The sequence below is a fragment of the Sycon ciliatum genome, chromosome 2 (assembly GCF_964019385.1).
Source record: "Sycon ciliatum chromosome 2, ocSycCili1.1, whole genome shotgun sequence".
Classification (NCBI taxonomy): Eukaryota; Metazoa; Porifera; class Calcarea; order Leucosolenida; family Sycettidae; genus Sycon; species Sycon ciliatum.
The window spans coordinates 24,200,955-24,217,750 of record NC_088644.1 but is presented as its reverse complement, the minus strand read 5'-3'; the positions used below and the strand labels follow the sequence as shown (position 1 = coordinate 24,217,750).

The 16,796-nt window shown below is 49.0% G+C and overlaps 1 protein-coding gene across 1 annotated transcript in view; it reads left to right on the top strand.

Annotated features, from left to right (window-relative positions):
- LOC135809316 (integrator complex subunit 1-like) overlaps positions 1–16,796 on the top strand; it is a 54,482-nt gene that overhangs the window by 3,380 nt on the left and 34,306 nt on the right. The window contains exons 4-18 of the mRNA XM_065322650.1: positions 474–539; positions 1,007–1,117; positions 1,391–1,590; positions 2,364–2,501; positions 2,660–2,843; positions 3,236–3,329; positions 10,963–11,018; positions 11,448–11,590; positions 12,797–12,942; positions 13,166–13,345; positions 13,606–13,747; positions 14,343–14,421; positions 15,026–15,146; positions 15,672–15,746; positions 16,531–16,685. Of these exons, the coding sequence (XP_065178722.1) occupies positions 474–539; positions 1,007–1,117; positions 1,391–1,590; positions 2,364–2,501; positions 2,660–2,843; positions 3,236–3,329; positions 10,963–11,018; positions 11,448–11,590; positions 12,797–12,942; positions 13,166–13,345; positions 13,606–13,747; positions 14,343–14,421; positions 15,026–15,146; positions 15,672–15,746; positions 16,531–16,685 (1,890 nt within the window). The remainder of the gene's footprint in view (positions 1–473; positions 540–1,006; positions 1,118–1,390; positions 1,591–2,363; positions 2,502–2,659; positions 2,844–3,235; positions 3,330–10,962; positions 11,019–11,447; positions 11,591–12,796; positions 12,943–13,165; positions 13,346–13,605; positions 13,748–14,342; positions 14,422–15,025; positions 15,147–15,671; positions 15,747–16,530; positions 16,686–16,796) is intronic.

Sequence of the window (16,796 nt, the reverse complement as noted above, 5' to 3'; positions counted from 1 at the left end):
GCTGTTAGTATTATCATCATCTAACTACTTTACCTTGACTTCACACAAGAGTACAGGGCAGATATCTAGCTCATAGCATATTAGTAGCTGCACAATTACCGTACCTGCACAGGGCCTGTGAATTTTCTCTGAGAGTCTCTTTCAACCAGCGTGTTTCTCCTTGTGACCACATTTTTTTTGTGCACGGCATACTCTTGTTGTAGAATTTACGTTGCAGAGCTAGCTTCAATGTGAACTTCGACCACCGTGGGTCTATCCAAGATACATCTATTGTATTCGCTTTGAGACGTCTCACGGTAGCCTTGCGGCCCACACAACTAACTACCACTCAGGGTGCTCCAGAAAAAGACATTAGTACCAGCCGCTATGAAAATTCAGGCTTTGTACTCCTAAGCTCCTACCAGTGTCTCCCAAATGTTTCTCAAAAGTGTGCTACAAGTCGGTCTTTATTTTACTTGTCCTTGTTTGTGCAGGTGAAGATGGACCACCAGCCAAGCGCCGCATTGCGCCTCCATCGGCTGGCATGATACCGATTGCGAGTAAGTTGATGTAGTGCCCATTGGCGGCCAATTGATGCTGCACTACACTTGAAAAAATCTACCTTGTCTGTTTGCAGGCTCTTTGTGTGTCTTCAGCTCATGCATTCATTTAGCCTTACCTACGTAATAATAAAATTTTAAAAACGTGGAGAACAGTTTAGCTATAGCAATAAAAAGGATCAGCTGCACACTCATTCTATACACACATCAAAGCAAAGTTTTGTTTAGTGTTAGCAGTCCTTGTATAATAGAGTACTACAGTGTTGCTCAATGAGATCCAATCAAGCGATCCAATGCCACACCGGGTGCCGTGCAGCCCTAGACTTGCTAACTGTGGGATGTCAAGTTGAGCAGCACTGTAGTATCTGAACCTTTCCGGGCAGCGAGGCTTGTGGAGGTGTTAAGGAACGGAAATGTTCGGACAATGTGTCTTTACTCCCAATTTGCCTGCTTTTTGTGTACCCAAGGTTCTACTACGCCATCGAGTTCGAATGAAAGCATCCTATTCTCTGTACCGCAACGGCAGGTCACAGCTCCTGGGCATTTGCAAACGGCGTCCAATTTGCCTGTCATTGAAGGTAGGTAGTGTACTGCGATCCTGAGTTCATTGGAATTAATTTAAAATGTGCTTTCTTGTTGCAGCAACGTCTGAATACGCGTCGTCTATGTTGTTGAAAGTATTTGCCGGAAAGCATATAGTTCCAGAGCTGATGGTGCTGCCTCTTTTGGTCACATCTGAGATCGACGCTTCATAGTTTCTGTTGAGCTTCCGAATAATTAGACGCGAACACTGGAGCGCTATCTCAAACCTGCACTTTGTGTCTCTGATTCTCTTCTTGCTGATTGATCAGTTCCTCCAGCTGAGTTTGCCGAGAAAATCCAAGAAGTACTGGCTTGTAATGACATTCCTAAAGTGGAAGGTATAATTTGTGGCACTCTGAAACAGCTAAAGGAGAACCGTACCAGTAAACCGCACAGCGGAGTTCTGTTGTGCCTCATGAACTTGGCGAAAAGCCATCAGAAGCTGTTCACCACAACACGAATGATCCAGGTTAGTGCATTAAGGGAAGAACTTGCTCTGTGTGCATGCCGGTTGTTTCAGTATTCTTGGTATAACTGTCATGCATTGTATCCTGTATGCTGTATATACTGCCGAGCACAACTGTATATGATTGAAAGTTGTGCATGTCGTCCACAAGGGATAATTTACTGTTTTTAAGTCGGGGTACCGCAAAGTCCGTAAATAAGTACATATTTACTTTCGAATTTAGTGGCCACACCCGTACTAACTTTCGGGCGGGTACTGACTTTCGGGCACGACTTAACTTTCGGACCTGACTTGTGGGTAGCGGAGAAGTCATCTTCATGTAGATGTAGATGTACATGCTACGTGCTGCATGTGCGCGTACCGGTACTTATTTCGGGCAGTATGTTTATCGGGCTTGACTTGACTTCAACAGAGTCAAAAGAATGAAGGGGGTATTTATTTCGGGCATGTACTTATTTGAATAAACGCTGCGGAGACAACAATTTTAATAAAGCAATAAAAAGAACCAACTCTGCCGTAACCATCATGCATAAAACAATTGACTTCGTTGATGCATGGTGGTTACGGCAGAGTTAGTTCTTTTTATTGCTTTATGTACTTATTTATGGACTTTTACGGTATTGTATGTATACACGCTTGAATGTATAATATTATGACTTAGCTTGCATTCACTGGTGTACTTGTTTCCATGTGCAGTGTACATGCATCGTGTCTTCATGTGTCCAACACATCCACAATGTTATTTTTGTCTACCTTCTTTGTTGCTTCTTGGCCAGGCTTTGGCAGAGGTATTGCGCCATGATCCCTCCGCTGTCCGTGGTGTGAAAGCCAACCCAAGTCCAGCTGCCACCGTCTGCTCAATTCTCATGTTTTCTTTCGAAGATGACCGGAACTGGCCCGATTCATTGGTTCATGTAAGTAGCCAGCTGCTGTGTATTTTGAGGTGACCACACCACACTCACTGCTCCTGTCTTGAATCCACTCATTTCTCCCTGGTCTCTTTTCATCTCCATTCACGTGTGTATGTCCTGTGTTGAGTATGATGTGCTGCTTTTGTGCACTTTGACCACAGGCATTCATCGAGGACTCTCTCCACGAACGAACATGGGTAGACCGTGACTGCTGCCGCAAATTCGTTGAGAATCTTGTGACTGCATTTGGAACGGTTATGCCCAGTCAGCAGCAGCTGAACGATTTAGGGTTTGGTTCATCTCGGCCACAGCTAACACCTGCGCACAGTACAACCGATATTTCTGGTCAGTGCCGGGGTCAATGTGTATGCGTGTATATGGGTGCTTTTGCATGCATAGGTGTGTGTGTGTGTGTGTGTGTGTGTGTGTGTGTGTGTGCGTGTGTGTGTGTGTGTTTGACTAATTGTATGCGCGTTCATTCGTGCATGCGTGCATGGCTGTGGCTTTTCTTGTGGCTGCGATAATCAGAATACCAAACTCTGTGAGCATGATATTGATTTTCACATGTACTGTGTGCACAAGCATACCCATGTGCATGCGTTGGTTGTGCACAGAATCATGTCGTGACTAGAAACCAGGTTTGAATAACAGCCCGGTCTGAACATAAGCATATGAGGCTATGAGCACTGCTTTTGTATTCGATTGTACAGTACATGTATTTGTGACTCTCTTTGCAGAGGGAAATACAGAGACGGGAAGCTCTCGACCAGCAACTCCATCTGCTGGTGAAGGCTCAGGGACAGACACAAACTCCATCAAGGTAGTGTCAAGGTTAGTTGCAGGGAGTCGTATTAACCCGGGAGAGGACATGCCACTGATTTCCACTAATCCTGTTCAACTAAGGTATACTAGTAAACCCGTGTAATTTCCCCCTGCTGAGCACTTCTGAAGGCATATGAACCCATGGTGGCTACTCATGCTGCCCTCTGTTGCCCCGGCATGCGTTCAACCAGATACAACAGCAACTCGTAACAGTATGAGACCAAGAACTTTCTCCTCTGAGATAAAACTGCAAGAACAAAAACTGTAAACTGCTTCCTACAGTTCAAAACTAACAACTAAAAAACTTCAAAGGCATGGAAGTATACATTCTAGAATGACGAAAGCGAGAGCGCAATCGCAGCCTGCGAGTATCCACAGGACTGTGCACAAATGCAAAGACGAGTGAATATATTACGACTAGATAGCATGGAGACAGCACATGCATCAAACGATACGCTACTTGAATCTCAGACAATGCAAAGGTTGAGACTGGCCTGCGGTAACAATAGTCAATACATCAGGCGCCAGCAGCATGCACTAGAATAAAAGGAATGAAACCTGAGTACAATGAAAGGTCATGCAAGATTCACCACAAGCTGGGAATATTCCAGAACATATCCCCCTTCACTCACGAGCACAGGGTCAGCAAACAAACTGTGACGAGTGAGTACTACTACGGTACTGTATGATGAAAGAAAAACTTCATAGGTTGAGAGAGAGAGAGAGAGTACTGTCACAGGGCTGCCTGTAGCACTTCAGATACACAAGGCACAAACTACTCGGTGTCCAGAATAGGTACTAGATGGTGGATAGACCGTCGGTAGATCTTGTCGCCGATCTTAATATCCACTACTCGGACGAGCTTGTCTGCACCAGGATGCACTGCTGTGACTCTACCCATGGGCCATGTTCCACGGGGAGTGTTTGATGTAAGACACAGCATGATGTCACCTACGGCTACATTGCGACCTTGACGTTGCCACTTACGACGGACATTCAACAAGGGAACATACTCATCTCGCCACCTGTTCCACACGTCTGCTACAAGCCGCTGAACATACAACCAACGTTTGCGTGGGTCTCTGCTGGGGTGCTCGTCTGCTTTCACTTCCAGAGCCATTGGTGGGTCGAGTCGTCCGACGAGGAAATGTGCTGGTGTTAGAGGCTGCAAATCAGCTGCATCGGCACTTACAACTGTCAGCGGGCGCGAGTTCATCATGCCCTCAACCTGGCACATGGCAGTCACTAACTCTTCATCTGTGACGTCCGCTTTCCCAAGTACTGCTGTGAGTCCGCGCTTAGCCGTCTTGATGAGGGATTCGAATACGCCGCCGAAATGTGGTGCTCTAGGTGGGTTGAAGCGCCATCGCACGCCATCACTGACCAGTCGCTTCTCGATCTTCTCCTTGTCCATGGCCCGGACGGCCTCACGGAGTTCTCGCTCCGCGGCAGTGAAGTTGGTCCCGTTGTCGCTGACCATTTCAAGCGGGACACCACGGCGCTTTGTGAATCTCTCAAATGCTAACAGGAATGACTCAGTGGAGAGGCCATAGGATACCTCTAGGTGACAGGCACGAGTCTCAAGGCAAGTGAACAGGCACAGGTACCGCTTAGCCTGCGTCTTACCTCGGCCCTGCTTGGTCAGGAAGGGACCCGCGTAATCAACTCCTGTACGGCTGAACGGTTTCAACGAGCCTGCAACTCGGAAGTCTGGAATCTGGCCCATCATCTGGGACGCTGGCTCCGCACGGTTCTTACGGCAAGTGACGCAGTTGCTTCGAACGGCCTTGACTGTTGATGTTCCGTGAACAATCCAGTAGCGTTGTCGCAGATTGGCCAGAAGATGCTGTGGCCCAACTGCATGGAAGCACCGATGATCTTCCTGTTCGATTATCAGCTGGGTTACTCGGTGCTTTGCTGGTAGGATGACTGGGTGGCGTACGCCACTTGGCATGTTCTTTGTAGCTTGCAATCGACCTCCTACCGTCATCAGGGGTGACTCTGTTGCACTATCGAACTGGGGACAGAGAGGTGCCAGAGGGTCCGATTTCAACATCGGTTGCCTAGACTGTAGACGATGGTATGCTGTACCATGGCAATCCTTCTGGGCAGTTGCAATCCAGTGCCGCTCTGCTACTGATACTTCGTCAGTGCTGAGAACTGGAACACTGATGGAGCGGGTGCCGCCAAGCTGTACTGGCACTCTCACTGGCGTGCTGGACTGGCTGTCCGATGCGGCATCCCCCTTCGTGGACTTGCTGTCACTGACTGCCTGCCGACAGTTTGCCACAAATCGCTTGCACCATGCTGTCACGCGTACCAGTCGCGACCATGTGCTAAAGCGACCCAGGATCTCGGAGGGTGGAGGGACGACTGCAACTAGCGCCGTCTTGAGCTGACCAGGCAGCGAGGATGTGCTGACTTCCTTCATCTGAGGCCACTCATCTGGCTGCTGGCGAAGAAACTGTGGACCAGACCACCACACTGCGTCACGGCACAGTAATGCAGCAGACAAACCACGAGTACCTTTGTCTGCAGGGTTGTTCTTTCCGGGAACATGTCGCCACTGGTGTGCTCTCGTTGAGGTCTGGAGCTCAGAGATTCGGTTGCCAATGTCCACTTTGTAGCGCCGGCTGTGGCTTTGGACCCAGCCCAAGACGTTCATCGAGTCCGTCCAAAATGTGTGAGCTGACACTGGGATACCGATGGATTCAGCGACGAGATGACTAACGCGAACGCCAAGCACAGCTGCTCTCAGTTCAAGCTGCGGGATCGTCTGTCGCCTCACTGGTGCCGGCTTCGCTTTCGACATCGCTAGCGTTATTCGGGTGGTACCGTCTGGGTAGCTGGCTCTGACATACACAGCGGCTGCTATCGCCCGATCTGAGGCCTCGGAGAAGCAGTGCACGGAAAGACTGGCGTCTTCGGATGGCTGTTGTGGATCCTTGAAACAGCGGCTGATCTCCAGGTTACTCAGGTCTGGGAGGCCTTGGAACCAACCCTGCCACTTGACGACTTGTTCCTTTGGCAGCAGGTCGTCCCATCCCTGTCCCAGCAACCAGGCATCCTGCAGGAGTACCTTAGCCGTGATGACGTATGGCGAGATCAGGCCACGCGGATCGAATATGGAGGCCAGGCCGCGCAACACAGAGCGTCGGGTGAATGCCGTGATGTCCTTCATTTGATGCTGGAAGGTGAAGGCATCCTTCTCGGCGTTCCAACTGACGCCGAGAGTCTTGACAGTTGGGAGGCTGGTGTCACTGTCCACATCTCGGACGACATCAGGTGACCTATCTTCCTCTGGTATGGTGTTCATCACTTCAGCTTTGTTCGACAGCCATTTTCGCATGTGAAAACCGCCCTTGGCAAGTAGCTGCTGCGTTTGCTCTCTGGCCTGGATGGCACGCTGTGTGGATGGTAGTGATGACAGCATGTCGTCAACGTAGAGGTCTTTGCTTAGGCACTGCACGACGTCAGAGTCGTACTCATCACCGTGGTGCTCGATGACCTCTTTCACCGCTCGTCCTGCCAGATACGGTGACGCCTTAGCGCCGAAGAGCACACGGGTGAACTGATACACCTGCACTTGGCCATTGTCATCATACCACAGAAAGCGATGATAGCGCTGGTCACGTTCCGCCAGTTTGACTTGGAGGAACATCTCCGACACATCACCAACAAGCGCAACTGGTTCCAGTGAGAATCGGATCAACACACTGGTCATGTCGTTTTGAAGTGCAGGACCTGTAAACATCTCATCGTTGATGGAGTGTCCATCCCAGCGGGCTGCACCGTCAAATACTATTCTCACTTTTGACGTGGATTTATCTGAGCGTACTACCGGGAAATGGGGTAGGTACCACTGGTCGTTGCCGTCTTTGGCTATCTCATCCGGGTCCACGCGTCTCACGTAACCCTTGGCAATGTGTTTCTGCATAACGTCAGAGTACTGCTGCTTCACGGCTGGCCGTGACTGTAGCGAGCGTTGTAGACTGCGGAGCCGCTGCTCAGCCTGAGCTCTGTTGGACCTGACACGTGGCTTACCGCTGTCATTGACCCATGGGATTCGGACAGTTACCCGGTTGCCGTTGCAGCTGATTGATTGGCTCGTGAGCTCCTCGGCTCTTCTGTCATCGGGTGAAGGCGTCTCCTCTAGTGGGTTATCTGTGCCCGCCAACTCATCTCGCCAGAACTTCTCTACTAGCTCGGTCAGCCCATCAGTTAGCACTGTGTCAGTAGCTGGTGTAGTAGCTGTGATTGCACGAGTGGTGTCGACTCCTGTACCAATGCACACCCACCCGAGAGGAGTTCGTCGAGCAATGGGCGCTCTTGCTGTTTCTGCTCGCCGTTCTTCTAGAGTAGCATGAAGCTCGATGGCATTCAGGCCGATAAGCGCGTCGATCTGACTGCCCTTGATGGATGGGAAGTCAATATCACTGAGATGCGGCCAGCTGCTCTTGTGCTGATTCCAGTTCACTGCCGGTAATGGCACGGTGACGGTGGGCAGAACCCAAGCTTCAAGCTTGTTCATGGTCTTGTCGCCCAGAGCCGCCACTTGGATCTGTACATGCTCACGTCTTGCTGCGGTCTGCTTGCCGCCTACTCCGGAAGTGACGAGCTGCCGCTTGGGTCCACGCACATTGAGGGCTGTTGCCACGGACTGCTGGACATAACTCGTGGACGATGCTGGGTCCAGGAGTGCATTACCTTGGAGGCTCACACCATTGTGTCGGAATACAACAGGCACAACCATGAATGACTCGCCACTGTCAATCTCTGGCTGATGACTTGCGCAATGTGTTGTAGCAATCTTGGCAGGACCGCCACTGCTGGCCGAAGCTGCGTTGGCCTTGATTGCGGCATTTGATGGGTCTGCAGCGGAATCCGAGCGTCAGATGTTGTAGTGTAGCATGTCATGATGCGTGCGGCTGCACTTTGAACAGGGTTGCCTGGTACAAGTCTTTGCGCGATGATTGAGACCGAAGCATAGGGCGCAGACATCTGGCTTGGACTTGATGACTTTCCATCGGTCCCTGACCTCCATCTTAATGAAATCGGGGCAGCGGTGGAGCTGATGCGCCTTGCCACACGAGGGGCAGCTTCTGTCGGCACCTGCATCTTTGCTAGTTGCCACAAATGTTCGTTCAGACTTTGTAGCACTCTGCTTCGACCATGATCTTGCTGGTGCTGGTGCTGAGGCAGTGACTTCTGTCGACCGGAGTCGTTCGTCGGCACGGCGTAGTGTGTTGACGCGTCTGAGGAGCCACTGTGTTAGCTGGTAAATATCACAGTCAGCATCGTCATACTTCTCCATGTACCTAAGCAACAGCGATTTCGGCAACTTCTGCGTAACCGATTGGTACAACTCACGGCCTGGTGTTACTGCACACATCTCCATATTCATGAGCATCGTCCGGAGTCTGAGGACAAACTTGGCAAAGTTGTCGTCTGACTCTTTTAGCTTCGGCCACTGCAAAATCTCCTTCTCTTGGCGCTCAACAGTGCGATTGTCGCCGCCATACCATGCATCTAGCTCCCTAAGGATGGTGTGGTAGGCTCCTGGACCGTCAAGCACGCCATCAACAAGGTCGCTGGCCGTGCCATGCATGAGACACTCACGCAGTTGTGCAAGTTTGTACGCTTCAGTCGTTAGTGGATCTTCGTCAACAACGCGGCGAAAGTTCTGCTTCCACCGGTCGTAGTCACTAGTCTTGCCAGAGAACTTTGGTAGCTCCAGTGGCTTCACGTGAAAGCTGAAACTAGCAGGGTGTAGTGTCTGCAGTTGAGGTGGATAGGGCATGAAGGACTCTGCTTGCGGGTTTAGCACCTGCTTGGAGTGTTCTTGCACTGCCACTGGTGTTGGTGGCTGCTGTTTGGCCACTGCTGTATGCTTCTGTGGTGTATGCCATGGTGGTGTTGCATTCAGCATTGATACTGCCTTCTTGTTACTGCCAGGCAGTCTTGATTGTACTGCTGCACTGCTTATTGCTGGCTGTACAGGCACTGCATTACTAGCTGCCTGTATGGACACTGTAGTACGTCCTACAGGCGCACCACTGGCCATTGACTTCTTGGCTGGCACTACTGACAGCACTGTACTGGTCACAGACTTTTGAGCGGGCGCGCGCATGAATGCTTGCGCCACTGGCCCCAGGGCAGGCACGCCAAACGCATTGACACTACATGTACTTGACTGAGCTGGGCTGTCTTCCGCCACACCTAATACAGCCTCAGGTTGTGTGGGCGCATTCACAGTACGAAGCGTACCTTGCAAACTCCTTGGCTTGCCGTGGTCGCGTTGTCCGTTCACTCCACCGACATCACTCATCGTTCTGAAGTGCTCACGCGGTGGTAATACGAATTTTCGACCAGGTCCGACCAACTTGTCGTGCTCAGCAAGACTCTTGGCAGTCAATATTGCCCTGCCACTGGATGCAGCGTTTCCAGTCTCTGATTTGCGAGACGACACTTTGCTCCCTGACCCGGATCATAGTGCAGCTGCAGATTCAGCCTCGGCTCTTCGAACCTCCAGTTCCTTCTGCACCAAACTTGTCTCACGAGCCAACTTGCGTGTCTCGGCTTCCTCCTCCAGCTCAGCGATTTGCCTTGCAGCCTCAAGTTCTACACGAAGCATCTCTGCACGAAGTGACGCCTGCGACGCAGCAGTTCCTGAAACTTTCGAGGGCGCATGTCCTGCAGAGCTCACGCTGTCCGGAACGTCACTCCAGTTATCAAACCCGTATCTGCTCGGCGGTCTCCCTTTGGTAGACCGCGAGCTCCGTCTACACTCAGCGCCTGGGACTTGCTCGTCGTCGCGCAGGACTTCTTGGATCTGGCTCTGAGATCCGGCTCGAATAGGACCACTATGGCTACTCATGCTGCCCTCTGTTGCCCCGGCATGCGTTCAACCAGATACAACAGCAACTCGTAACAGTATGAGACCAAGAACTTTCTCCTCTGAGATAAAACTGCAAGAACAAAAACTGTAAACTGCTTCCTACAGTTCAAAACTAACAACTAAAAAACTTCAAAGGCATGGAAGTATACATTCTAGAATGACGAAAGCGAGAGCGCAATCGCAGCCTGCGAGTATCCACAGGACTGTGCACAAATGCAAAGACGAGTGAATATATTACGACTAGATAGCATGGAGACAGCACATGCATCAAACGATACGCTACTTGGATCTCAGACAATGCAAAGGTTGAGACTGGCCTGCGGTAACAATAGTCAATACATCAGGCGCCAGCAGCATGCACTAGAATAAAAGGAATGAAACCTGAGTACAATGAAAGGTCATGCAAGATTCACCACAAGCTGGGAATATTCCAGAACACATGGCTTAGCAAACCACGAGAGAACCGCCTTTGTGTCGCCTATTCAATACTGTTTCTATTAGTACGTTTGGCTGGTGGTAGGGTAGCATTCCATGGGGCAAACAGACCTATTAAACTGAACAAAACAGATGACTGTGAGATCATGGATATGATTAAAATTTGGTAATTTTTGAAGAGGTTTTTCCTCACAGTAGCAGTTGTGAGGGACCTGTTGCATTGCATTTCATACTTTGTATCGACTTCACTGATGCTGTCCAGTGCATTGTGCTGTGTGTCTTTGATCTACATCTGATGCTGCTCTACAGGTATCACAGCCCAAACTCGTTGGCTTCGTTTCGGCAGACTGTGATGCATCATGTCGGTAGGTGCCCAGTATGAGGGCTTACTTTGCATTCTCTTCGGTTCAGTAGTGCACTTGTCCAGGCAGGTGAATACCCCACGTGTCCCAAGCTCTCACTTTCCAGCTTATATGGCGGCTTTGCCTCCACATGAGAATAAATGTGAGCCAGGGTGGACACCAATTACTTTTGACTTTATTGGCAACCTTGGACGTCAAAAAAGAAAAGGAGAAAGGAGTGCACCTAAATGTGTTAGCTCGCTTGTTCCTGTTTAGACTACAGTTAGTACAAGCTGGGTTGTTTTAAAGGGTTTTCCAAACTGTTGTCTGAAAGTACTCCTGTTCTTCTTTGGCAAAAATTGGGCAGGTCTGAGGGTGGTGTTTAGTATATTCTGTGTGTGTGTGTGTGTGCGTGTGTGTGTGCGTGCGCACGCACCCGCGTTTGCATTTTAGGTGAAATCCTGGCACGACGTCCCAACCAGCCTATTGACAATGTCTCGCGCAACTCGCTGCGCTTCTTGACTTCTGTGGCTGGCTTGGCATCTGTCAGACAGCAGGTTGTACCCCGATTGGAACAGTGGATGCAGAACACCAAGGTATGACGAGTTCACCATCAACAGTGTACATGTATAGCACTGGAAACTGTGAGCATGTGCATGGATGTGAAGTACTGTAGTTAGTATACCGTAAAGTCGCGGATAAAAGCCGGGTTTGCATACAAGCACATCGCGGATAGAAGCCTGAAAATCAAACGGGTCAAATGCATATAAGTCTGTCGCGCGTTGAAGCCTGGCTTCTATGCAAGCGCGGATCGGGTAGGTCAAGAGTGCATGCGCTATGTACACTGCATAGTAAAACTGCCGCCATACCGGTAGTCAGTGGTTGATCTACGCGTGGCAAAAATATCAGTGGTGCATATAAGCATGGTTTGCATACAAGCCTGGTTTGCATTAAAGCCTGATGCAGAAAGCGGCTTATATGCTTATACGCCCGGCTTTTATCCGCGACTTTACGGTATGTACTGGTAACACAGGGTGTCATCGACTAACAATGCGACCAACCAATGCTGGCCTCTGAATGCAGGTAGTGTCTGAAACTAGGGTGCATCTGACCCTCTGCAGATTCAATACATTCGGTGCCAAGGGAATGTAACTGCTGACACCTGATCAGGTTTTTTCTGTACTATCAGGATGGCGCTGCGTGAAAATCAATCCTAATGCACGATCATGGCAAGAAAAACACTGATCGTAAATGCCCTGGTCTGTGCAGCAAACTGTGCCTACTGTATTCAAGTTTGAAGTATAGAGCACTAGCTGCTTTGCAACGTACACGGATTGTGCTTGCTATTCGAATTGGGAGGTCGTAGAAGTATTATACTTCAAGTGGTGATGTTCATGAACTGAGGTGTTGTGACTTCGGCGGTACTTGTAGAAGAAGGCGGCTGCTCCAAACGTTGGATTTTGGATGTTCATGGTTGTATAAATTGCCTCCACAGCGAACCCTATGGTGGCCATCTGTTTTCATTTACCTGCTTCTGTCGTCATGTTTATGGTGGTGTACTGCAAGTTTGTTTGTGTGACACCATATTGTGTTATCTGAGCTTCAACTTATCTCTTTCTCTTTTTGGCTGTGTGTGTGTGCGCACGCATGCGTGTGTGTGCGTTGTGTGTGCGTGGTGTGTGTGTGTGTGTGTGTGTGTGTGTGCGTGTGTGCATGTGCGTGTGTGTGTGTGTGTGTGTGCATGTGTGTGTTTGCTTGTATGCATGTGTGTATGGGTACGTGTTTCATGTGCGGATGGGTAGTTTCAACGCCATGCCCATGAACTGCTGCTCACCGTTTGCATGAACACTGGTGGCTCTGGCCATGAGGAGAATGACATCATCAACAAACTTGTCCAAATTAGGCTGAAACACAAGCAGTATTCGGAGAAATACGTGACCTCTATGAAGTAAGGCCGTGAAACTGTGTTGTGTCCTATACTGTACTAGTAGATGTTGCAGCCTATATGTTGATGCATACAATACATTCAGCCACAGTGAAGTCTCTCTCTCTCTCTCTCTCTCTCTCTCTCTCTCTCTCTCTCTCCAACCGTTTCCTTCTCTTCTTGACTTTCTTGTTCTCAGCTTTGCTCAGTCTGTCTTTCTTCTTGCCCGTCATGTTTAACACTGCAGGGAGCTGCTTACAACCAAGCATCCTGAAAACCCTCCGACTCTGATCAATTGCATTATCTTCAATGAACTGGCGTCTCAGCGTAATCCCAACAACATGGCCATGCTCAACATAACCTTCCAGCACGATCCCGTCAATGCACCCAAAGCACTGGCGTTCACTTTTCAGAACTTGCTACTTCGGTAAGGGGCCATCGTGAGTGAACCGCATGCGTACCGCGTCCACGCACCAGTTGTGAACGCAGCTTTAGGATCATCTGCTACCAACTTCACTCCATGAACGGTGAAAGCATGCTGCTGTATAGCCTATGCTGTTCTGGAGAGTTTAAAAAAAAAACTTTTTTGTAGTTGATCATACATGATTGTATTTGTAATATTTCAATTTGTCTTGTTGAATTTCTTATCCATTGTGCTCCTGTGTTTATTTTCACTGTACTTCGCAGCGATGACTATTGTCGTGCATTGCGATCTTTGCTCCGTGAGATAGTAAAGCAGATGCGGGGCGAGATTGATCTTGGTGCGTTTGCCATGGGTCTTCATATTCAGCGACAAGAGATTATTGACCACCCCGAGCTTCACATCAGGGTATGCTTATGCTTAGATTCTGTGTCATCTCTCTCTCTCTCTCTCTCTCTCTCTCTCTCTCTCTCTCTCTCTCTCTCTCTCTCTCTCTCTCTCTTCCCTCTCTCTCTCTCTCTCTCTCTCTCTCTCTCTCTCTCTCTCTCTCTCTCTCTCTCTCTCTCTCTCTCTCTCTCTCTCTCTCTCTCTCTCTCTCTCTCTCTCTCTCTCTCTCTCTCTCTCTCTCTCTCTCTCTCTCTCTCAATTGAGTGTTTCACCATTTGAAGGTTTCATTCACCAATCGTGGTCTTTGAGAATTTGAAACCTCCTCTGAAAGCATGGATTATTGCACACTCTACACAGTCGGCGGCAAAGTGGTGAATGAAACCTTCAAATAGTGCTCATAGAGACCTAGTAGCTGCTGTAACCATGCAGTTATTTTGACTAGGTTTCACCTGCAACCACGTAGTTGTTTGCCTAGGTCTCACATGCATGCGATATTATCGTTTTGCCTGTCGTCTTGCCTGTCGTCTTGCCTGTTGTGTTGATGTGTGTGTGTGTGTGTGTGTGTGTGTGTGTGTGTGTGTGTGTGTGTGTGTGTGTGTGTGTGTATTTGCTGCAGGAGCGCATTGTTCACTCACTGGTTGACCTGACATGTCTAGCATGTCTACTAGCTGTGCAACCATGTCTCAGAGATAATAGTAAGTCTTACTGTCTTCTGCCCAAACTTTCCCCGTAGGAAACCACTGCCCGTGTAGAATGGCCTCAGGACAATGTTCTGCTTTTGGCCTTCACAGCTTGCTCTCACTGCACCCACAGCCTATTGTAATGATGGGGTGTGGTCTTTGAACCTTTCAGGACTACCACTAAACCCACGTATTGCTACGAGGGCGTGCTGAGGAGGGCGTGCTGAGGTGTGCAGCAGCCAGAGTATGCATTTGAAAAAAATTATTTCACCCGCCAGTGGTGAACTTTCTTCATCTCCGTCTCTTCGGAAAGCTACAGATTTTCTCTATCCAAACATCGCCCCTAGATTCCCCACAGGAGCAACAGAGTTGCATTCATACCTTTTGAGAGCTGCTCTATTGTCCCTGAGCGTGATACTGCACCCATCTCCACTCCACTCCACTCTTATGCACTCTTGGCAATACTAAGTACTAATTCGTCTCGATATTTCATATCGATGAGTATGTAATTACATATTTGCCGGCTCCTACATGTACATGGATTTTCAAATCTGTATTCTCATGATGGCCGGTGGCCAATGGTTGTTCATGCTGTTGTTTGCCTGATGTACTGTTCCAGGTGCTCCTGTTGTGCAGAAGTGTCAACACATGATCTCACGTGCCATCCGCGATGCAATGCACTGGGTGCACAAGGTTATGCCTCATCTCACTAAGCTGACTGCTGATGACTTGAAGAAACGGTGAGCCTCGAACGCAACTACGGTGTACTATATTTGCTTGGCATGCTGTAACAACCTATGGCAAGCCACCACTGCCGCAAGAAACCATCTTGCTTTAGAGACTGGGTGTTTTCTTGCACCAAACCAGGTTTCATGCTCAACACAATCTCCGGGACCATATTTGGCCAGACCAGCTGTCCCACTGGGCCTGTTTTCTGTGTACCCTAGTACAGCACTGATTCACTGCCGGCACATACGCCTGGTTTTAGTATTGAATTGTTGTCTCTTGTGCCATTGCTCAGTCACCAATATTGTGCTTGTAGATGTTGAAAGCTAGTGTGTCCTTTGTCATTTTTTGCTTATTTCTAGCCGATGACTCCACGGATGTAGTTTTTTTATGCTGTATCGTGTGCTGGAATTGGCTCTGTTGTTAGGTTCACATTCTTGCATTCACAGTTTTTTACCTGATTCATGTGGCACAGCATAGATATTGTAATTATGGTGGCAACCCAGAGGTCTGTCATTGTCTCCTTCCTGTTGCTGCAGGATTCGCAAGCTGCTGTTTATGGAGAATCCAGAATTGTACACGGTTGAAGGTTGGCCGTCGGAGGTGGAAAGAAAGTAAGATGATGGGGCCATCGGCTGCTTGCTGTCTTGGTTTTCAGATGTTGCACTGTATCGAGTGGTTTCACATCTATCAGAAGACCATACAGGGCAACCGTGTTGGTTCCAACTTCACTCAACCCTTGCATCTATGGGTCACATGATGTCGGCCATGTTAGTTCCACTGTCCACGTGCTATGGTCACTTTCTACACAAATGTAGTCACATGACCAAGATGTGAAGCTACTTGATTCACGGATGGCCTATCTACTAGTCTACTAGTGTAACTTGGTACGAAACTCACAGTGTTGGGGAAAGCAGGGCAAAGGAGCAAACTCCTGTGAAAACTGTCTAAGCAAGACGCTCCAGGGATCCTCGCAAGATGTGCTTTCCACGCTCGGCTGGTGCTGCAGTCCAGGGTTGAGTGACTGGAGAAGATGGTGTTTGTTTTGGTATTGGCTTTTGTGATCCTCTGACACAGATGGTCACCTTATTTGAGTGGTTGTCTTGGCAAAAATTACTGTAGCAATTTTATTGTCTGCATTTATTTGAACAGAAAACTACACCCTCACACAACCTGTACAGCTTTGTTATGACCCTATTGACCTATCTTGTACTGTATAATTGAACATGTCAAGTACAACACCTGATGGCAGTGTATCTGTGTGTGTGCGTGCGTGCGTGCGTGTGTTCACTCTTGTGTGCACTCTTGTGTGCATATATGTGCATGTATGTATGTATGTGTGTATGTATGTGTGTATGTATGTGTGTGTGTATGTGTGTATGTGGGCCGTTTCTCTAGTGGCATGCTGCACTTCATCACCAATGCTCCACTGCGAGAGGAAACCCTTATCACTCTTCTCGTGATCGGCCTGTCCGACCTGCCTTTCTCACCACAAGATGCATTAGAGTATGGCGATCGTCTGGTACAACGTGCTGCTAATGTACACACTACTGGTAAGTGGACTGTATGCCATGATATCCATGATGGCCATGTGCAATTTGAGATTCCTTTCTTACTTTCCCTTTATCCTTCTCTTCACTGTGCTTGTACCGTGCAATCTTGGC